Source organism: Hippichthys cyanospilos, chromosome 13 (assembly GCF_059441005.1).
Source record: "Hippichthys cyanospilos isolate Australia breed blue-spotted pipefish chromosome 13, RoL_Hcya_1.0, whole genome shotgun sequence".
In the NCBI taxonomy this organism is placed as follows: domain Eukaryota; kingdom Metazoa; phylum Chordata; class Actinopteri; order Syngnathiformes; family Syngnathidae; genus Hippichthys; species Hippichthys cyanospilos.
Genome location: NC_142381.1, coordinates 20240777 through 20261772, shown reverse-complemented (window position 1 = coordinate 20261772; position 20996 = coordinate 20240777). Strand labels below are relative to the sequence as shown.

Sequence of the window (20996 nt, the reverse complement as noted above, 5' to 3'; positions counted from 1 at the left end):
CCAAGCCAGTTGAGAAACAATCTGTCCAGCGTGTCCTGGGTCTTCCCAGGAGCCTCCTCTCGGTAGGACAGGCTCAGAACACCTCCCAAGGAGGCATCTGGTTCGGATGCCTAACCTCATTTGGCTTCTCTCAACACAAAAGAGCAGCGGCTTGCCACTGAGTCCGTCCTGAATGATTGACCTTCTCACCCTATCTCTAAGGGAGCGCCCGGACACCCTTTGGAGGAAACTCATTTTGACCCCTTTTACCTGGGATCTCGTTCGAGTCCAAACTGGATACAATACGCTTGAACAACATTGTCTGTCAAATTATTATGAACAAATTTAAAACATCATAACTATTCACGACATAGTTAAAGACATGTTAAATATTTCTTTTACTCATGATGACAGAATATCTTGACATATTTATTTAATTTGGCAAATGAAAATAAAAGTTTACATCGAAAAACACTCAAGATTTTTATTTTTCTGTTTCCATGCACACCCTATGGTACAATATATGGTAGCTCTGTGATTAAGAAATAAACAAACAGCAACACTGTTTAGTAACAGCTGATGAAAAATTCCACAGGCTATTAATGAAGTGAAACACATATAAGCAGAATGAACAAATTGATGTTTGAATCCTTGTAGTACAAGGTACGTGTTTAATCTTGGAGCCTGACTGTATATCAAGAGACTGAAATAGTCAAGCCAAAGACTTATCGTTGAATGCAGTTACCATTAAGGTTCTGCAGGGACCACTTCCAGGATAATCTGTAAACTTCTGTTGATAGAATCTATAAACAGAAAAATAATGTGTATATGAGCAACATGTGACCTTAACGTTGATATTAATTGATATTCACAAACCAAACCAAACCAAACCAAACAACAGGGCTCCACCCTGGGGATGGGCCGTGCAACAACCGAGTTTTTATTAGACTGTTACAACAGAAACACTTAAGACTTAAGACGAAAGCATCAGTGAGTCGCTCTCATGTGCCACATTTAGCCCACGAGCCGCTGATTGGCAATGACAGTTTTATATGAATGCCTATTAATCTTGAGAACTGTTTTACAGTATCAACTGGTTGAGACTTACCTAAACCACTTTGCAACCACTTGGGCCTATGTTTGAAGTGTACAAGGATGTAGTAGGCCGGGATCCCTGTGAGGGAAATGGCAAATCCAATGCCTGTGTTGATTGGGTCTGAGTACATGGAGAAGAAGACCATGAAGAAACAAGTCAGGCTGAACATCACTGGGATGAGAATTGGTACCTAGGGAGAAAGCAAGAGTAAAAAGAAAAAAAATGGTTTACATGTCGACAAAGACTAATCACAATCAGGTTGGGATTGCCATATTTTGAAGTAATTTGTTTTATGTAGTGATGTAACATTCATGAACAGTCTTTTGAAAGACTATTACAAACGATGGGAGCCTGTGTGCTGGCCAATGAATGTTGTCTTCTTTATACTTTAGTTTTAACATTTTTTGAATGTTGTCAAAATCTATCTATCCATCAATCAATAATCTGTACACAGGTGTTTTATTTAATCGGGAGGGGAGGGGAGCGAGCTTGCTGTACACTTTACGGTAGATCCGGAAAAAAGAGCATTGCTGAGAACTTTCACTTTTTTGGGATGTGACAGAGCCATTATTTTCACCGACAGCACCTTTATTCTTTGCGGTAATACTCGCCTGCCCAAAAATAAAAGTTTCAATGTCGCAATCAAGTGGCCGAGGCCGTGCTAAATATTGTGCTGACAATGCTGCGCTATCGTTAGCTTAGCACAGTAACTACGGTTCAACAGCTGTTAAGTGAAACAAACGCTGCACATACAAGTTGTCCCAAGTTCTCGCTTCTGCCTTTCGACAAGCCAGGGGAGGGCTCTTGCTTGGTTCTGTTTCGTATTGAAAGCTCAGCCGGCCGTGTTGGATCGCTCCCGGTGACTGCAAAGCGGCCGCCATGATTCATTCCTGCCCCTGCGTGAGCCGTTGAATGTTCCCGAATTTGATTGGCTGTGGCGACGCGAAACGCGGAAAAAGTTAAAAAAAAAAAATCACGCAAAAGGTGAAATTTCGCTTCTTGTGACCGCGCACTGCCATCTGCGTCGCTCCACTCCCGTCCATCTTGTCACTCGACGTGCATTCGCGCCCAGTCACGCGAACTCCATTGACTACAATACAAAACGCTCCGCTTTTTCGCCTCGTTCGTGTTTATTGAAAATTCTGACTTCAATCATGCATTAATTACATCTTCTCAAACTAGTACTCACACTTGAGTGAACAGATTCGGATCAGTTGTTCTGCACCCGAAAGATCACAGTTTTTGAGTTCAGGTGAAATCAACTGAGAACAGGTTCAGATTAAGATGTTAAACATGATTGCTGGAATGTGCCTTCTGGTTTTAGCTCAACCTTGGCATGTTGTCATAAGTCAGTGGTGTTGGACCCCCGAAGAGAACAGTCAAAGTCAATTTTATTGTCAATTTCTTCACATTTGCTTAACATACAAAGGAATTGAAATTGCGTTTCTCACTAGCCTCTGCGTTTTACATGTAAAATAACAAAGTGCAGGTTTGCAAGACGAGACAATCCTAAAACTAGATTCTTAACAATAGTAACGTGCAGTATGTAGGGCTACTTTGCCTAGTGTTGAGAAACTAAAAACTAAAACTGAAAACTGAAAACTAACAAGACACGAGTACCCCAAGACAAGACATAAGTAGCAGCGTATGACAGGACAATTCAACAGTACGAGACAAAACAAGACAACTCTGATTGTGGTTATCCCAGCAGTGTGCATTTGAGGTAGTTGTTGAAGTCCTAAGTGTAACTAAACTTACTACGAACTAAACTTCGTCTGCCAGCTAGGGGTTTCTTCTGGCTGGGACTGATTGTGGGAAGGGGTCGGGGAGAGGGAGAGAGTTCAGCAGTTTCACGGGTGGGAAGGGGGGAGAGTTCAGCAGTCTAACGGCCTGGTGTATAAAGCTGTTCCTGAGTCTGGTGGTGCGGGAGCGGAGGCTCCTGTACCTCTTTCGGGAGGGCAGGAGGCTGAACAGACTGTGTGCAGGGTGACTTGTATTGGTGACAATTGTGATGGCTTTGTGGCTGAGGTGGGTGGTGTACAGGCCTTGAAGGGAGGGGAGAGGGGCACCAATAATCCTCTCAGCTGTCCTCATCTGGTGAGGAGGCTTTCAATGGTTCTTCTGTAGAATGTGGTCATGATGGGTGGCGCCGCACTTGCCCGCTTCAGTTTGCGCAGGAAGTAGAGACGTCGCTGTGCTTTCTTGGCCAGAGATGCAGTGTTGGTGGTCCAGGTGAGGTCATCGCTGATGTGCACCCCCAGGAACTTGGTGCTGCTCACCCTCTCCACTGCAGCACCATCGATGGTCAGTGGGGGGTGTTAGGTGTGGCCTCTCTGGAAGCTTACAACCATCTCTTTGGTCTTGCTGATTTTAAGCAGGAGGTTGTTGTCTTTGCACCATCTGGTCAGAAGCTCCACTTCTTTCCTGTAGTGGGTCTCGTCGCTGATTTATCCCCAGCTTTGAAGGCCATGTCTCTGGCCCTCAACAGCCTGTGGAGGTCTCCTGTTAGCCTTGCTTCTGGTTGGCCCGTGTGATGATCCTCTTGATGTGGGTCACATCGTCCATGCATTTGGTGATGTAGGAGGTCACTGTGTCTGTGTACTCCTCAATATCTGTGATGCCGTTGTAGGTGGCTGCTTCCTTAAAAAATTCCCAGTCTGTTGACTCAAAGCAGTCCTGTAGGCCTGAGGTCGCCTCCTGTGGCCATATCCTTACTTCTTTCAGTGCAGGTTTGATGATTTTCACTCTTGGTCTGTATGCAGGCATAGCATAATAGTGAAGTGGTCAGAGGCACCAATGTGGCTTTGTACGCTCCTTTGTGCTGAGTGTAAACACAGTACAAAATGTTATGTCCTCTTGTTGCAAAATGGATTTGTTGATGAAACATGGGAAGAACAGTTTTGAGATCAGCATGGTTGAAATCTCCAGCGAGGATGATGAAGCCATCTGGTTGTGCTGTTTGTTGTTCACTGATAGCCTGGTAGAGTTCTTTCAGCGCCGCACTTCTGTTGCTATCGTTAGTTGGGGGGATATAGGTAGCAACCAGCAGGATTGAACTTATCTCCCTTGGCAAGTAGAAGGGGCGACACTTCACGATCATGAATTCCGCCTGAGGTGAGAAGTGTTTGTATACTACAGTGGCATCCTGGCACCACGCTTCGCGGATGTAAACAAACACGCCACCAGTGCGTGACTCCCCCCCTCCCCCCCGGGAGAGCCCTGTTGGATCTGTAGCATGTTAGCTGTTCTAGTTGTATAGCGGAGTCCGGAATGTTACTATTGAGCCATGTTTCGGTGAAAACTACCACACAGCAGTCACTCACTTTCGGTTCGCTGATCTGAGAAGTCGGATATCATCCATTTTGTTGTCCAGTGATCGAATGTTCGCCAATAGGATAGATGGTATGGCCGGGAGAGTTGGGTTAGCCTCTAGCCTAGCTCGGATACCTCTGCGCTTGCCCTTGTCCTGGCACACCACTTCCGGGGCCTCCTTTCCGGGGGAGGGGTAGCAGGCGAGTGCGGTGAATTAGCAGGCCGGCGTAGCAGCCTCAGGTCCCTTAGCGAGTTCTCCAGTTCCGTGTTTAAAGCTGGGCAAATCTTGCTGATCCGGATATGTAGGAAGACCTGTCGACTGTACACGTATTGTGGCGTAAACTGATCGGAAAAACTTTCAGACAAACACTTGTTTGACGAACAAAACAACGCACTGTCGGGAGAGCGAGTGGCCGCTGCGTCTACGCACGCCGCCATCTTGGAACATGGCAAAATCAGTAATAATAAGTAGGATCATTCAGTTGTTTTAAGATTCCATTGTTAAATATTTATTTGACACATAAATTTGTGGATAAAATTCCATAACATATAAAATGTATATGTTTCAAAAGTGGGGACATTGGAAGTGACAAACCTAAAACTAGGATATCAAATTCGGAGGGCATCATAATAACTGTACAACCTTGATCTTATTCATTTTTATCTTTGCAATTTCAATACTGGTATGGGGAATACAAAGGTGCACAATAGGCTCTATAAAACTCAATTTTGACAATTTGAAATCCTACAAAATTTACAAGCATGCATCTTTGCTTGGGCATGCACATGTATCTTACATCTTGTTCATGAGTAAAGCAAAGTTTTTGCACATCATTATCTCTTAGATACTCTCACAAAATATGGTCCAGGTATTTACCTTGGTAACAAAAATAAGTTCTTGTTTGGACAAAAAGAAACATTTGCTTTTGATCCTCCCTGGTTGTGGCTATCAATACCACACTTGCCTCAGGATTAAATTGGATGTCATATTGCATTCCATACTCAGCAGTACTTCAGCAATACAACAGCAGTACCTCTGGGTACTCCCTCGTTCTGCTGGGAGCTCACATTCTTGGCAGGATTATTGAGGGTGAATGGGAGTTCGCTCAGCAAGGCCTTCTACATGTAGCCAGGGTTCTTGCATACGCGCAGTAAATGTCTCCGTTTTGTCCTATTTGCTGTACGTGGCCGTGCGTTTTTGTTTTTTTTTCATCAAAATCGAATGTTTCAAAACCTCCGACCAAAGTGGAGATGCCTAAGCCTCCGGTTTACTGGTTGCGTGTAACCAGCTTCAATAGAGATTTGCATCATCGCGTTATTTTTCCCGTCGAAGATGCAAATACTGGTGATGTCAGAGGCGAAAGTTCTGTCTGATTGGACAGAATTTGTGACATTACTGCTGCCTAGCGACTTGGCATGCTTGTACACAAATTTAAAACCACACTTATGCGGTTTCATATCGATGCGACTTTTTTAAATAAACAAACAACAATTATGAGTGGGAGTCTATATGGATTTAAATTAGCCAGGTACATGTAGACAAGTCCTCAGTCAACATGTGTTTTGTGGAGAAGGCATTCGACCATGTCCCTCGGGGTTCCAAATCCCTTGATATGAGCTCTTTGGTCCCTGTACCACTGATGTCAGAGTTTGGTTCGCATTGCTGGCAGTAAGTCAAATCCATTTCCAGTGGGGGTTGGACTCTGCCAAGTCTGCCCTATGTCCCAGATTCTGTTCATTACCTTTATGGACAGACTTTCTAAGCACAGCCAAAGCTTTGAGGGGGTCCGATTTGGGGGTCTCCGCATTGGATCTCTGCTTTTTGCAGATGTGGTGCTGTTGGCTTCTTCAGTCCGTGACCTCAAACTCTCACTGGAGCGGTTCCCAGCCGAGTGTGATGTGGATGAAGATCAGGACCTCCAAATCGGAGACAATGATCCCTAATTGGAAAAGGGTGGAATACCCTCTCCGGGTTGAGGATGAGGTCCTGCCCCAAGTGGAGGCTTTCAGTCTTTCGTGGTAAAGAAAGAGCTGAGCAAAAAGGCAAAGTTCTTTATTTACCAGTCGATCTACGTTCCTGCCCTCACCTATGGTCACGCATTATGGGTTGTGACCAAAAAAACGAGATCCGGGATACAAGCGGCCAAAATTAGTTTCCTCCGAAGGGTGTCCAGGCTCTCCCTTAGAGATGGGGTGAGAAGTTCGGTCATTCAGGACGGACTCAGTGTCAAGCCGGTGTTCTGTGTTGAGAGGAGCCAGATGGCATCCGAACCAGATGCCTCCCAGACGCCTCCTTGGGAGGTGTTCTGAGCCTGTCCTACCAAGAGAAGGCCCCGGGAAAGACCCAGGACACGCTGGACAAATTATGTTTCTCAACTGGCTTGGCGTTCCTCCTGGAGGAGCCGGACGAAGCTGCTCGCTCACTGCTACCTCATAGCTTACTTGCAATGTTTCCCTGTTTTTTTCAAAAGCCAAACATTTCCCACATGGCGGACATTGTTTGGATGGTAGGAAGAGTGTAATTGATTGGCCATGTTGAGCCGCTCTTGCTAAACTGCTTGTGTCCTGCCTTGAGCGATATCACATAAAACGGTTTGTGAAAGTAGCATATGATAACATGTTAGCTGCGTTACCCTTGGTAGTTCATGGCAGCAGCAGATTTATTTTGATACTGATGTTGACGAACCAGGAAGTGGACAACAGCTGCTGTACTGTGATTGGCTGCTGCAGCCGAAGAGGCCTAGTGTGATGTACGGCCTTGTGCGGGCGGCATGGCTCGGTGGTAGAGTAGTCGTCTCCCAGCCGAAAGGCCGTGGGTTCAATGCCTCAACCATCAAGACCATGTCGAAGTGTCCTTGAGCAAAACTCAAAGTCGAATGTTTTCCCAAATCGGTAAAAGTTGCTGTAATTCCACCCAGATTATCCTAACACTGCAGCCAGTTCCGACCCGTTTGACCTAGAGCTATGAATTTTGTAGCACCTCAAGACCAACAAAAACATCATAGCACACTGAGAGGAATGGTAATTAGTGATGCTTCCCATAGCCGTTGAAAACCCGAATATATTGTGCAACCATGGTTATATAAGTTGTTTTTTTACTAACTTGTTTTTGGTCAGGACTTTTTGACCATTTTACTATCTTGTTTTCATAGCAAAGAAGAACATTGTTGTGGGAGGTTGACAGTTATTATTGTATAAGATGTTTTCATCAAAGGAGAACATTATTGAGTAAGTTGCTTTTCAGAGCCTGAAGGACACACTTAAGTGTCAATAACAAATCGGGAAACAGGTGTTGCGGCGCCAGGGCGGACGGGTAGGCCACCTGCCCTTCCTCGCGCACTGAACTGAAAAGTACAAAAGAGAGATGCAGAGTACAAACAGGTAGAGTCTGCTGCGGGTTGCGTACGAATGCCCAGCTGGTTGACAAGCGGAGCTCTGCCTGGGTGTTGGCTCTCCACCTTCTCGGCATAGGTAAGAGGCTCATATGATGATTTCACGCAATGTCAACTGTATTTTGAGAACTTGCATTTGGTCAAAATAAATATGCCAGTTATTTGGGCTAAATAGCATTTAGGAATGTTGGTCTTTTCTTGAGTGTCGTCTTTGTCTCCTGAGCGCCGACCAGCACCGATCCTTTCAATAAAACATTTTTGGCGTTGTCGGCAGGATCGTGCAGGCTACGCGCAGGAGATAAAAACAGGATGCGTTGTTTTAGAAAGAGAAATAAGGGTGCGGAAGTGGCACCAGAGGAGGAGGTGGTGCTCGGGTGGGAAGGCATCACTTTCCGAGAAATAGGAGCTGTCTTACGGGAGCGTGGGGGACGCCCCGGACTGTGGACAGGAATGAATCCCGCTGCCACTCCGCTGGCATTGTGTGATACAGTGGTACCTCGGTACTCGACCATAATCCGTTCTGAGGTGGTGGTCGAGCACCGATTTGTTCGAACACCGAAAGCAATTTTCCCATAAGAAATAATGGAAAGTATGTGTGCACAAGTAAATGTGCACAAGCAGTACATGATAAAGATAAAGATAAATAAAGCATTATAAACCATTTTGTATAATTTACTTACGTTTTGGAGAGTGGTTGATGGCATACAGGAATGGATGTGGAGAGGACGGGAGGGAGTTACTCCTTCCATGATGACGCTAGCTAACTGCGATGCGAGGTACACCGCGTTCATATTTTGCTATAATTTCCTTCTTCGGTTCAATAGTGGTCCTCATTGTTTTCCTCTTTGCCTTCCCCTTATCACTGTCTTTCTTTGGACCCATTATTAAGGGCTAGAGCAACACGAAAAAGTTTAAATCCGGGAAGAAATACTCGAACAAACGTCTTACTCCGCTGGCGGTCTGAGTTGAACTGGCGCTTACCCGCTGGCCGAGAAGGGCCGAGGAGCTGTAATGCATATCTCCCGAGTAGCGCGAAAAGGGCGAAAGAAGAAACCTCGTAAAATAGAACAAGCGCAAATCCGTTCATTTACCACTGGGCTGTCAGCGCAGTGGAATCCGGAGGAGTGGAACGGGGATGTGTGGGGAGATGATGATGATGGTAAAGAGAGTGAATGTGATGGAGGCATAAGGCCGGGCCCGCCATCACAGACTGGGTTGTATCCCTTGTTAAAGGGATTGCAGATACACACTATCACGCGACGAAAAGAGCAGCGACGTGTGATTCCAGATCGAATCCAGGATCTGATGGGGGCGGATGGTCAACCAATTCTAGATGAAAATGGCGAGCGAGTGCGAGGGCCGGTCCCACAAGCGCAGCCAGAGCCAGAATTGTTTATGACTAGAGAAGATTATACACAGGAAGAGATGACTCATATTGTAACAAAGTATCGTCAGAAACCGGGCGAACCGATCGATGTTTGGCTTATTCGATTGATAGAGGAAGGAGCTGATGCCGTTAATATAGATACTGGAGATTATCAGCGGTTCGCAGCGCTTTCCACCGATAGTCAGCTAAATGCGGAATTCCGGGGAATGTGCAGAGCCATGGGCGGTGATGGAGGGCTCCCTCTCTCAGCCTTATATGGGGCAGCCGCGCAGATGATATTTCCATCATATCAGGACTGGCCAGAACTGAGAGGGCAATGGTCAACCATTAGGGATGCAGTGATGAGATTGACACGGTTGTGTATGAGGCACTCAATTTTGAGTGATGGCTCTGTGGAAATAAGAGATGGGGAGGTCCCGAAAATGATCCGGGGTGCGATAATACGTGATGCCCCCCCCCCCCAATTATAGAGCGGCGGTATTAACTATTTTGTTGGGAGCCGCTGACTTGACATTCTCGATGGTAAAAAGTAGGTTGGCAGAGTTAGCAACGCTTGGAGACTGGTCTAACGTGAGCGCGCCGTGATCGTGAACCACGTGATAAACCGAGGGAAAATAGAGACAATTTTCCGAAAAAGGGAAGACCTGAGGGAAGCAGAAGTGAAATGTGGAGGGCACTAATTAAAGCAGGGGTTCCAGCTGAGGAAATTAACGGGGTGCCTACGTCAGCACTTGCTGAAAAATGCAGACAGACGGGACTGCAGGTTAGATGTTTCTCCGGAGGAGGCTTTCCTCAAATGACGATGGACGTGGCCGAGTTAACCAGTATGCTCAAAGAGTTGATATAGCCCCCTCCCATTGTCCCTCCTACCACTCCTCCTATTGCACCTCCCACAAGCACCTCCCTCACCACGGGAGGAGGGAGAGACGTCATCAAGCGAGGAGGAGGAGGAAGTGAGGCAAGTAGCAGCAGTGCAGCGACGGAAGAAGGGGAAGAAAGGCAAAAATAAACGACGCTATCATGATGATGAATAGGATGAAGGCCAAGCCCTGGTAGCTCGTCAACAACCTACTCAACGATGGTCTACCAGTGATATTAGACCTCATGTAAGAATGGAAATTTATTGGGATAAATCAGTTCAGACAGTAACAGCGTTAGTAGATACCGGGGCGGAGGCCTCAATAGTTTATGGAAATCCAGAGAAAATGAAAGGACCCCTAGTACCATTAACAGGACTAGGAGGAAAAGTGATTTATGGAAAACATGTAAACTTACTTTTGAAAATAGGAAATATGCTTATAAAAACATATAGGGTGATCATAACCCCTATCCCAGAGTGGATAGTGGGCATGGACATATTAGCCGGAATGCAGAAATTATAGCTCAAGGGCAGGATGCTACTGTGAGCGTCTTATATCCCAGAGAGGAAAAATGGATAAATGTACCGGTGGCAAAATGTTATACAAGAGAGAATTAATCATATGTTTGTAGTATGCACTATTTGTCGTAATACAGATGCCGTGGTGGTGTTTGCTGATTGGAAGACCATCATTGGAGAGGCGCCAGGGAAGACCGAGGGCCCAAGAGGTGGCAGTGTCGTCTGCTGGGTCACGAGTATCCTTTTCCTTGGTGCCATGGTCCAACTTTGCTGCGCAATGATGAGGGTGACAAATTGGAGCAGATCCAGCGGTTCCATATAAGATGGAAAAGCACGGGACCGTACTCAAGGAAACTACACCTGTCCAGCTTACCACGCCCGCTACGTGGTAAACGTCACCAGCAATTGTCAGATGTGGAAGTGCAGAATGTGCCTTGCAGGAAGGGACATCCCGGTGGTGGGACAAGGATGCAACTTAACCGTCACTACAGTGGTACCCGTATGCCACTACAACAGGACGACCAGAGACTGCAATGAGCACAACGGGACGAGGTGGACGATTACCGTAGAAGAAACCCAGTTTTTCTTTGACAGCACTGAAATTTCGGGACGGAACACATTTTTGTATATAGTATGGATGATACCTGGGAAACCTAATGCTACAAGAACACACATAGCACCAATATTGGATACCTGTACACACATGGCACAAGCTAGGGTTAAGACCCGAGTGTACTGGGAAATAAAATTCCCCGATATACCACACTGTACACAAAAACGTAGAGCTTGGCATGATACTCTCTTAGGAGGAACGAGAATACTGTATGGTGTGGCTAATGCTGCAGATAATGAAGTAACGAGAACAATGTTATCTAACACAGGGCAACATGCATCGGAGGCTATACATCAAGTAGGGGTATGGCTTCCAAAAGCTATGGTAGGGCAATTGGAAAACACAAATGTTTGGAAAAAGGCATTTACATGGGAGTTAAAATTATGGAATGAAACATATGATGCGTTAAAGAATCTATCACATATAGGTAAATGGACAATCTGTGCATTGCAAATGATACATGCGGAAGCTCAAAAATAGCGATTCCAGAGAATAATGACAATGGGAAATTATAACGAATGGAGACGGGTTTGGAATATTAGTAGCAAACTTTGGTTACAGTTACACTCGGAGCGAACAAAGTGCAACAGTACGTATTGTACTGGGTATTGGACTCAGTACAATGTGTCTACTGTTATAACGATATGTAAGTATTAAGTATTACCAGTGATTACTACTACAGGGTTTTGGTTTTTACATCTGGATGGAGAGTGGATGGATGTGGGAACAAATACGACTTATGAGATAAAAATGTGTGACGAAACAGACAGAGGAATGGCGTGTACATTACAACAGAGACACAGCAATCCATGTTTAATCGATTCAGAGGTTGTACTTTGTGATTGGACTAGGGAGCCACGAAGGGAGATGTTGTGGCAAATCACAAGTACCATAAATACCACAAGTACCGGTTCCTTTCGTTGGTTGCTTATATAATGTGCACCTATGGCATTGGGGAAACCAGACGTATCGTTTGACAAATTACTCTGTGTCTAATCGGCTGACACAAGTACAATGGGATGTACTAAAGAATTCTTGGAACCTCTCACTGGAGCGTTTCATATGCGCATTGGAACAATCCACTGTTCAATCCAAGTTCAGAAAATTATACAGTCACATACGTCTAACATTTCCAAACTCATGGTGTCCACATTAGTAGCCAGCGGACGGGTACAACATGCTGCTAAAATAGTACAACAGTCCTCAGCCCATCACTGGTGGGACATCTTTTCAGGGATGTCAGTCACTGCTAGAAGGACTTTGGTGCCCCCTCTGATTCTGTTGGTTATTGTAATAGTATTGCTATCAATATGTAACCTGCTAACGTGTATCTATGTAAGGCGTATCCGAGTTGAGGTGGAGTGGGTGATTATGCAACGCATGAGATGATTGTACACCTTGACATATGCAACGGACACTTTGGTGTCGAGAACTACACTGTTAAGTTGACGCCTCATCCCACTCATGTATACATTTATTCTAATGGCAAGGATATTTGACACATCAACATATTCACCGAAACCTAACGTTGCAGGAAGTATGGTCCATGTTCTTTCATGATATTTTTGATCACACAGGAAATGAAATAGTGTTACCATCAACGTTTGACGGGTATATCAACTAATATGTGAAGCCTCAAGAGTGGAATGAGAGGAATGGTAATTAGTGATGCTTCCCATAGCCGTTGAAAACCCGAATATATTGTGCAACCATGTAACAGTTTCTACTTTTTGTGGGTTGTCAGATCTTTCTCATAATTACTCTGAATGAGGGTTAGTCCAAAATGATTTATAAACACAAATATTACCACAAAATGAAGGTTAACATCATTTTTACGTTTCTTATTACTCTGTTTATCCCGTTGAAGTGGTGACAATTGTTATGTACTTTGTTGAGCCTGTCGAAGTTAATATAACTAAATTTTTTTCTGACATAATAGCCTTGGCCTATACAGCAGTGCGCTTTATGATGATTTATCATAACAGTAAATGCTGCTGTAATTTGACCCAGATGATCTAATCTTGTCACGATTTCACAAATTGAATGAAAGTCCATTCCTACAGATATCAACAAACTTACATTCCATTGTAGTGCTAGAATCACCTTGTGGCGGAAAATAATGTAATACAATTTTTCCGATTCCATTTACTTAGTTGCGCCCGCTGTACAAATGCTAATGAAAGTTTGACCTTTTCATTGACTTCGACTGTTCACTGCATAAGCCGTAGACGCACTCGAACGTACACGGACTGCGAGGGCCCGTTAAAGCTGCTTGCAGTTCTGGTTTTGCTATTATTTTTTCCTTCACCACTGCTGAAATGGTGTCCTAAGTCATAGGTGACATGGTGTCCTAAAGATACATGCAAAACAAAACTGCTCCCGGTAAGTTTTGTGGCAACTTTAGAACCTATAATTGGATTAAATGTGGATGAGAAGCAAACGGTGTGTCAATACTCACCCTGAAGGGCCGTTGGAGGTCAGGCTGAGTGTATCGAAGGTAGATTAAACCAAGTACTACCACTCCAATAGATAACCACCGCAAAAAACTCATGAAGTTTAACAGGCTGTAGATATCTCCCAGAAACAGCTGGAGCATAGTCATTGGATACTGCACACAAAATTTGTAAGGCATTGTAAGCACTCTTCCACAATCCAGGGTGATTGGAAAATACGTATCTCCGTGTTTCAAAATACTTAAAACTTCATCATATGTTGTTTGAATGATATTTTCCATTTTTTTTTTGTGTGTGTTCCATGTTGTGGGAATGACATCTATGTTCTTGTTTTCTTTTCAAATCTATTATTTTGTATGAAATTTTAAAGCCTACAAACAGTGGCAGGATATCTGACCCAACAGAAATGTGCTCAACTAGCCGCAGGTTACAATGTTGGGAGATCTGTCAATCAAGTGCAAAGATGGAGCAGCATTAAAGTAAGACATGCTCATGCTTGTTTAATTATTATAGTGCCAGAGTAAGTTGGGCGGTTCCTCCTTCTACACAATTGTCTTCAATTTCCTAATCAACCATCTTTATTGGGCACGCATATTGCTCACTTGTTTTTCTGACATGTGGTGCATTACTCACTAGTTCAGATCGCTCTGCTTTGGCTTCCCTGTTTTTTCATGTGACTTCTTTCATGTGTTCTTGACATTGAGTTAAATAGTAGTTCTAACACATCAATACGTACTTTGATACAATCCTTTTTTTGTCTTTCTTTGTTTGATTTGATTATTTTAATGAACATATAATTTTATATATATATATATATATATATATATATATATATATATATATATATATATATATATATATATATATATATATATATATATATATATGAGCTATTGATTCACATCTTTTCAGTTCTACTTAATAGATGTCTCATAAATTCACACTTTGAACAGATACACACATTTGCTTTACCAGTGGATTGCTTCCTGGTCGCCAGCAAAAAATATATAAATAAATAAAATAAACCTGCAGATAGGCAGCACTGGAATATAAAACGCAGGGCTCACATCGTGAGGAAAACAATTGCAATTATAGTCCAAAAAAAAATACAGTATATAATACGGTAATTTTAGATTAGAAGATTAGTAGATATATGACACAAAATTTTATGGAGCAAGACATTTGCAAGACATTTTACCCTTCTCACAGCAAAGCATGTCTTCATTGCAAGCAGTTATATTGATTGTAGCAAATGTATAATTATAGTTAATAATAATTAATAATAATAATAATTACAGTTATTCCATGAATGGTTGTTTGTCCCTCAGTGCCCTGCAATTGGCTGGCAACCAGTTCAGTGTGTCATCCACCTACTGCCCATAGACAGCTGGGATAGACACTCGAACGCCTGAAACCCTTGTGAGGATAAATGGCGATAGAAATTGATGGATGGCAAAGTAGAAAAACTGACCAGTATAAAGACAGAAGCTATTGGGGTGTTTCTGCGAAGGTGAATCATGGAGTAAATTTCAGGTAGTTGTCCTTCACGTGATGCCACCAAAAATGTTCTACAAAACACACACACATCCCACAACTTCTTTACTTTCACCTGTGTTTGATATGGGTATTACAAAATAGTTAATAGTTCTTGATATGTTCTAATAGAAACTTAAAGTCAGTTCTTCCAGGATTTAGCAAAGTTCCAATTGTTATGATTAACATAAAATCAAGAAAATCCTCCAAAACCTCTTAAAACATTTTCAAACAAAGCAAATTCCTCGCAACTATTAGGGATGTGAATAGATATTGTTTGTCCTATTCCATTTCGGTTCTGTTTACCAATATGGTTATTTATCGGTTAGCTTATCGATTCTTTTGTGGAAAAAAAATCAAAGAGTAAACAGGAAGATTAGTCATTATGTCATTGACTTTGAGCAGCCGGCCAATGATCGGTTCAGTTTGCTGTCTATATTATTGATTGTTGAGTTATATGGCCGATGGTAACGGGCGGAAAGAGGTAGTACAGCACAGGTGATGGAAACCACCATGTCCAAAGTGATGTAATGGTCTTGATTTGGCTTAAGATACCAGTCAGACTTGGCCTCGACGAGCTTGAGTAACAAGACTCGATTGATAAATGATGTTTCACCAGCTCTGAAGGCAACCTGAATTACAAAAATGAAACAAAGACACATGCAAAATACATTGCAAATCCACAAGAGCTTACTTTTTGCAATATTTACTTACTGCAATATTCATGCTAAACATATATTCAGCAACTGAAAACATTGTGTGAATATTAATCATGAGTAAAAAGCCTATGTTCATATTTAGACTCACAAATATACACGTGGCTATTTCCTTGAAATTACTGGTTCAGTGAGTCTGAAGGTTAAAAATGTGCATTGTTAGAGCATGCTGTTTCATGTTGCTGAGAGGACATGTGATTTGTCGCTAATTCTTTGCAATAAATTAATTTATGGGTAAATGTGTAAGCTAAATATTGATTTTCTATGGGAAAGTTTTTATGTAAAATAGGACTTCGCCACAGAAATCAGCTGAGTAAAATCAAAGATGGAACCATCCGGTTTTGGTTTTGACGCACAAGTTGAAACCCGGAAAGCAGGAAATATCTGTTGTTGCTTAAAAAAAAAAAAAGGAAACTTCACTTCAGACATCAGCTGACTGGAGGGGTCGTGACCTTATTTTCCTCTTAAAGCTCAAAGTTTATGCGTAATGTAAAGTTTTTGAGCCACAAAACCTTAAAGAAGCCTGAAGCATAAAGACTGGGTGGCTTCAATTTTCCATCTGCATGCCAAGGTTGTTGGAGGGTGAAGGTGCTGATATGTCATATTTTACACAATGTCCCTTTAAGCTCTGGCAGAATGTGCCGAGATAGAGGGTACTGATTTCTCACTAATTGGATACCTTTAAATTCTTTTGCGATATTAGTTTCATAGGATTTTTAAACTACTTGGTAAGAAGCCACTCCAAATTTTATCCATTCGATGGCCAACCTAATAATGTTATTAATTAGGACAACGTAAAAACCAGAAATTGATCACGTCGGGATTTTACATTAGATGGAAAATGGTTGCTTCGAGGCGTTCCCTCTTCTATTTACTTTTTAATATTCTTTACATTTACTCTTACAATGTTATTTTTTTTCATATTGATATTTTATTGAAATTTAAATGAGTGATTAAGAGACATCACAAATTCATCTTATCGGCTTTATTTGAACCCGATAATCAAATAGTTGATTGCTTTATTGTTGAGAGAAGAACTTTTCATCATTGTGAATTTTTCTTTTACATCAAGGTCGCATGGTACCGCCCAGCCACAAGCTGTTGTGTAAGCTATCTTACACTTGCTTCTGCTAAATAAAACTTTTGATAAAATGCATTTTCTTCTTTATCATTGTCATTCTTAATTCGAATCTAGTCTTCTATAAGTTTAATGCATAACTATTCCATCATCATCGGCGCTGCCATATCCGAATAAAGAATAGCTACTCAATATTGGTTGTATCCAATTGAATGTGTCCGAGTGATCGTATAAGACTGCTAAACCTTTTTCTGGTTATTCCAAGTGCAATGATTGGTAGAGTGGGAGCAGCTACCAGAGGAGTGGGGTAACACTTCGATCTCTTCTCAAAGGTTATTTGATGAGGTTGTTGGATTACTTAAAATGGGCAGACACCTCAGAATTTAGGCTGTGAGTATCCTGACGTATCCTCTTTGACACCGACTTAAGCAGAAGTCCGTAGCCTCATTTGTGAGCTTTACAGCTGCCGAGGCTCATGGGATGTCTTAACCCTTTAAACAGAGTCTGTTAGCTCAGGACTGTTAGTTGCCCTTAAGATTATTAATAGACCTACCGTTAGTGCAGAACAGACAAGTGGCACCCCAACATGGGACCTCAATAAAAAAAATATTGCATGAAATCGAATATTTTATCTGTGGTTCCGAAAACTGAAATTTGGTTTTATAGTAGTTTTTCTTCCCAAAACGTTGCAAACTTGACTTACCTATGTAAAATTCATGCCAGAGAGCCACTTTGACATAAAACAGTATCTTTAAGGAATTGAGTTTCCTAGAGCTTTTTGTAGCAAAACTAGTGCGGTCTTGCGGCAAAGAGATAAGACTGTCTTGTGTCACAATAGACAACGGTAACTAGTTCCTCAATTTTGTGTGCTACTCAAGTGTGAGTGGAATGCGTGGCCAATTGCTGCTTTGGTGCGCAGTAAAACCTATGCTAATGTACTTTACTGAAAGGGCTACAGAAAATGTTATAATAAGAGGAACTGTGTCATGGCATTGTGTAGCCTATGCAAAGAGAATTGTGTTAACCTGGGAGTCAAAAGACATTGAGCACCTGACCGCGCCTCAGTTGTGTGCAAAGCTTGCAGACAAACTAGCCAAAGAGTTGTTGCTCTCAGTAAAGAACCCACTTTTTTGAAGAAGAACTCTCTGAAATCAAAGATCAACTTTTAGTTGACTTGCTGAGGAGAATCAAGCTGGGATGAAGTCTTTTTTTTTTTAAACTCCCCGGTTGTTGGTCGGACCTTTGCAAGATTTTTTCCTTTTTCCAACTGGAAGACTTAAATTCATTTTTGGATTTCTCGAATGAGGACAACAGTTTTCCGAAGAATACGATTTGTGTTGAACAATTGCTGTAGTGGCTGGCAGTACTGTACTTTACCTACAAAAACACACAATTAAGACTGAAGATGGAATAAAAAGGACCCAGGGACATCAACAAACGGAAACATCCCACCGTTGAAGAGACAGATCATTAAGACAATGAGCTCAGATTAGCAGTCCTTGGAAATAGTGTTTGGTAAGATAGGTAATTTTACCCCTTCAATGCGAATGACAAATTTAGTTTAGTTTTTTTCCCCAACAATTTTTTTTGGGGGGGAGGGGTGAAGGGGAGTACAAGCATAGATGATGTTAAATGGTGGAAAACGTTTTGAAATCATTCATATAAGTCTCCATTTTTCACAAAACCTGGCAGTTAAACAAGGGTTGTAGACTTCTTTTAAACTGTAAATTTATCAAACAAAAACATCAAACAAATTGCTATTAACAAAAGTTTATAAACTGATTTACATAAATTGATTGTATTACACAAAGCAACAATTTTGACAAGAAGAAACTGTACCTTGACAGGGCGAAGAGGGAGCCATTCATGGAGCCGTAGCATGACATTGCCACAAATACTGGAACAGCTAATGAAAAATCCCCCATGAGCTTTTTTGCAAACGTCTGTAAAAATGTAGAAAAATACCAACTTTAAAGGACTACAATATTGTTATAGAAGTCAAAGAATTATTTGCACTTCATACAAAACCTTTCTCTGTGAGGTCATCACTGAAAAGTAAGAATGATATTACTTTATATATTGTCAATCGCAGACCATTACAGAGTTTATCCACTTCAGTCCAGTTGTTCATGCAAGTTACTTAAGCAGTAAATATAGGGCTGGATAATTATGAAAATAATAAAATATTAAAATGTTGCCCCCCCTCTGTGGGCCGTCATGCTATCGTGGTGGAGGGTTTTGCATGTCCCTATAATCCTAGGAACTAAGTTGTCTTGGGCTTTATGCACCTGGCAGGGTCATCCATGGCAAACAGGTTCTAGGTGAGGCTCCAGACTAAGCATGGACCAATGACCCTTAAGACGAGTAATATATTTGGATTGCATTTTCCCTTGCCTGCATGCAGGTCACTGGGGCCCCCCTCTGGGGCCCCCCTCTGGAGCAGAGCCTGGAGGTGGGACTCGGCTGGCGAGCGCCTGGTGGGTGCCCCTTCCCATGGGCTCACCACCTGTGGGAGGGGCCATAGGTGTCAGGTGCTGTGTGAGCTGAGCTGCGGCCGGTGACATTGGCATGCCGATCTCCGGCTAAGGAAGCTAGCTCTTGAGACATGGAATGTCACCTTTCTAGCAGGAAAGGAGCCTGAGCTGGTGTGTGAGACGGAAAAGGTCTGACCAGATATAGTTGGACTCGTCTCCACACACAGCTTGGGCTCTTGTACCAATCCTCTTGGGAGGGGATGGACTCTCTTCCAATCAGGAGTTGCCCACGGTGAGAGGCACAGAGCGGGTGTGGGCATTCTTATTGCACCCCAGCTCAGCACCTCTACATTGGGGTTCACCCCAGTGGACGAGAGGGTAGCCTCCCTCCGCCTTCGGGTGGGGAAACGGGTCCTGACTTTGGTTTGTGCTTATGCACTAAACAACAGTTCAGAGTACCCACCTTTTTGGAAGTCCTTGGAGGGTGTGCTGGAGAGCGCTCCCCTTGGGGATTCTCTCGTTCCGCTGTTTTTTCTGTGCTCAAAATGTATTTTATTTCATTCATATTCTTCCATTGCTTGCTCGCGATTGTGGCACAAACATAATTTCATACAAACCAAGTTTCAGTTTGTCAGTGTATTTATGCCCAATGTTCCGCCATTACTAGAGGGCAGGTTACTCCCTCGTTCTGCTGGGGGACTTCAATGCTCATCTGGGCAATGACAGTGAGACCAGGAGTGGCGTGATTGGGAGGAACAGCCCGCCTGATTGGACGCCAAGAGGTGCTTTGTTTTATGGATAGATGAATCTTCATTTCAGATTTAATGTGTTTGCAGCTCTCAGTATTGTATTATCCATGAAAACTAGGTCAAAATTGCTCTTTGAATGTTAAAGGTTGCCAACCCCTAGTCTAGTCTTATAGCCTAGAACTTATTTTTTATAGCCATGGCTTGAACAACAAACACGTTATTATTATAACAAACATGTTATTTCTTTTTTTGTTTTTCACCAAGTAGGGTAAATCTAATACTTGTTCAAAGGCCAAATCATTTAGGCAATAATAATGACAAAACGTTGAAGAGTCTAAACACGCATGGAAACCTGTGAAACTTTTCACACACATAAAGTTAGGCAAAATGATAGATATTTTATAAAGTAATTGCAGTGTAATGGAAAATAAGTGTTTAGCTTATATGATTATAATATTTTATTGTTCATTGACCACACGGCTTTGGTTTTAACAAAGGCCCTTTCACCTCACATACAGTACATGGGAACTGTCTGTGTTGCTAGACATTCTTGAAAGATAAGTCCAACACTGACATATTGTACTCCATGATTTTGCCTCCCTTTATGTTTTAATTATTTCCTCTCTCTGGTGGGTTTTTATCTTAGAGGTATTCACTCCGGTGTGACTGTATAAGAATCTTCATTTTTACTTATCCCTGCGCACTCCTTTGCAGACCACTTAGCTGTTCTGTAAACTTGTGTATTTGAAGCTTCAAATAAAAGAAACCCGAAAGGACAGTTTGTTTTTCCAGACTATTTTACTATCCTCACCGAAAATCCTAAAAATTCCACAAAA

At 42.6% G+C, this 20996-nt stretch overlaps 1 protein-coding gene and 1 pseudogene across 6 annotated transcripts in view; one reads left to right on the top strand and one right to left on the bottom strand.

Moving 5' to 3' along the window:
- Positions 1-353: 353 nt before the first annotated feature.
- slc7a11 (solute carrier family 7 member 11) overlaps positions 354-20996 on the bottom strand; it is a 90163-nt gene continuing 69520 nt past the window's right edge. For all 6 annotated transcript variants that reach the window (XM_088431483.1, XM_088431484.1, XM_088431487.1 and 3 more), the window contains 5 exons: positions 18777-18880; positions 15082-15178; positions 13616-13765; positions 1088-1265; positions 354-782 (listed from right to left, as the gene is read on the bottom strand). In XM_088431483.1, coding sequence (XP_088287609.1) covers positions 727-782; positions 1088-1265; positions 13616-13765; positions 15082-15178; positions 18777-18880 — 585 coding nt within the window. In that variant the 3' untranslated portion in view covers positions 354-726. The remainder of the gene's footprint in view (positions 783-1087; positions 1266-13615; positions 13766-15081; positions 15179-18776; positions 18881-20996) is intronic.
- LOC148414188 (uncharacterized) lies at positions 11464-13749 on the top strand (annotated as a pseudogene).